We start from the raw sequence: 1,712 nt of genomic DNA, 5'->3' as shown, positions 1-1,712 counted from the left end.
TTTTACATCATGCTTTACTTCCTACTTTACTTCCTGCTTTTACATCATGCTTTACTTCCTGTTTTTACTTCCTGTTGTACTTCCTGCTTTTACATCATGCTTTACTTCCTGCTTTACTTCCTGTTGTACTCCCTGCTTTACTTCCTGCTTTACTTCCTGTTGTACTTCCTGCTTTTACTTCCTGCTTTACTTCCTGCTTTTACTTCCTGTTTTATTTCTACTGACAAAGTAAAAAAGCGAAGAACGAGTGAAAAACTGAGCTCTGTTCTAACTGTGCCAGCAGTGAGTGGAAAATGTGAAATGTTTCAAACTTTTGCTCAGATTAGTGAAGAAATAAAGTTTTTTTTCTGAGATTTGCAGATGCTACTCATCTGCATGCTTTAGGTGAAACTGATTTTTCCATTTTCCATTTAGATTCCTGCTGAAACCACCAGGTTTTCCTATTGATTATTAGAAATCAGAACAGGCTGACAGTCGGTTCATGTTTCTAGTCTTCGTAAATCAACTCAGCAGGTTTTTATTGTTTTTATGTGTTTATGTGTTTCTTGCTGGCCTTATTTGCCTCATCGCTCTCACAACTCGTCAGGTGACGTCGGTGAAATCTCAGGTAAATTATTCACCAACGTGCCGTCGAATCATCTCAGCAAACAGCCTGAAGTCCAGAGGAAACCTGCTGAGGGATTATAATCTGAACTGGGAATATTCCATCATTTAAACTTAATTAACTTTAATCTTGTTTGAAGGATTCGGATTCTGCTGGCTCTGGTTTCAGGATGTTTGCCAGCTGCTCTCATCCTCATCCTGCTTGGTTTGCTCTGAATCTTTGCTGCTGCTGTTTGACCTGCTGACCTCGTTTATGTGTGACATCACTTCCTGTGTGTTTTCCCGCATGCAGGTACGAATCCGTCCATCCACGTCTGGGACGCGATGAGCAAACAGACGCTGTCCGTCCTGCGCTCCAGCCACGCCAAAGGAGTCGGATACGTGAACTTCAGCGCCACCGGGAAGCTGCTGCTGTCTGTCGGAGTCGAACCTGAACACACCATCACCGTGTGGCGCTGGCAGGAAGGTCTGGACCAGTTCACCAGTAAACGGGGAGGGAAACCAGTAACACACTGGGAGAAGCGGAGGCTCATGTGGAACGGCTTCGTTTTACTTTATAAAATCTCAGCAAACATGTTTACTAATAAAATGTAAAATGAATTTAAAATTATACATACAGAATTAAATAATTTCTAAAAACAATAAATGTATAAAAAAGAAATAAATGTAGAAATATGACTAAATATATTCATGTTACACATTTTGATTCAACAGAAGAAAAAAAAACCCATTGTGTTATTTATATTTATTGTGTTATTTATATTTATTGTGTTATTTATATTTATGAATTCTGTAAAAAAAAAAAAAAAAAAATTTAAAAAATAAGAAAAAATCTGTTTGCTCAGATCAGGTTAATAAACATTTTATTAAAATGAGAACAAAAACATGTAAAACTAAAACTGAACATTTGGTTTTGGATGTTTATCCACTGATGTTAATTTAATAAAAATAAGAGAATCTGTCAATCTGACAGGTTAAAGTATCCATGTTTTAAAATATCTGGTTGTTTAGTATTTATTCCTGTTTCCGTTATGTTTCCTCATATTTCGTTCTTTTACCCATCAGTAGAAACCAGAACCCGTTTCTTTGGGTCAGTAGAAACCAGAACC

The 1,712-nt window shown here is 37.2% G+C and overlaps 1 protein-coding gene across 1 annotated transcript in view; it reads left to right on the top strand.

Moving 5' to 3' along the window:
• LOC103477425 (echinoderm microtubule-associated protein-like 6) overlaps window positions 1-1,712 on the top strand; it is a 54,480-nt gene that overhangs the window by 46,706 nt on the left and 6,062 nt on the right. Inside the window, 2 exon segments of the mRNA XM_017308829.1 lie at window positions 472-607; window positions 896-1,069. Coding sequence (XP_017164318.1) covers window positions 472-607; window positions 896-1,069 — 310 coding nt within the window.

Source organism: Poecilia reticulata, linkage group LG15 (assembly GCF_000633615.1).
Source record: "Poecilia reticulata strain Guanapo linkage group LG15, Guppy_female_1.0+MT, whole genome shotgun sequence".
Taxonomy (NCBI): domain Eukaryota; kingdom Metazoa; phylum Chordata; class Actinopteri; order Cyprinodontiformes; family Poeciliidae; genus Poecilia; species Poecilia reticulata.
The sequence above is the reverse complement of the archived record's forward strand: the minus strand, read 5'-3'. Positions and strand labels throughout refer to the sequence as shown.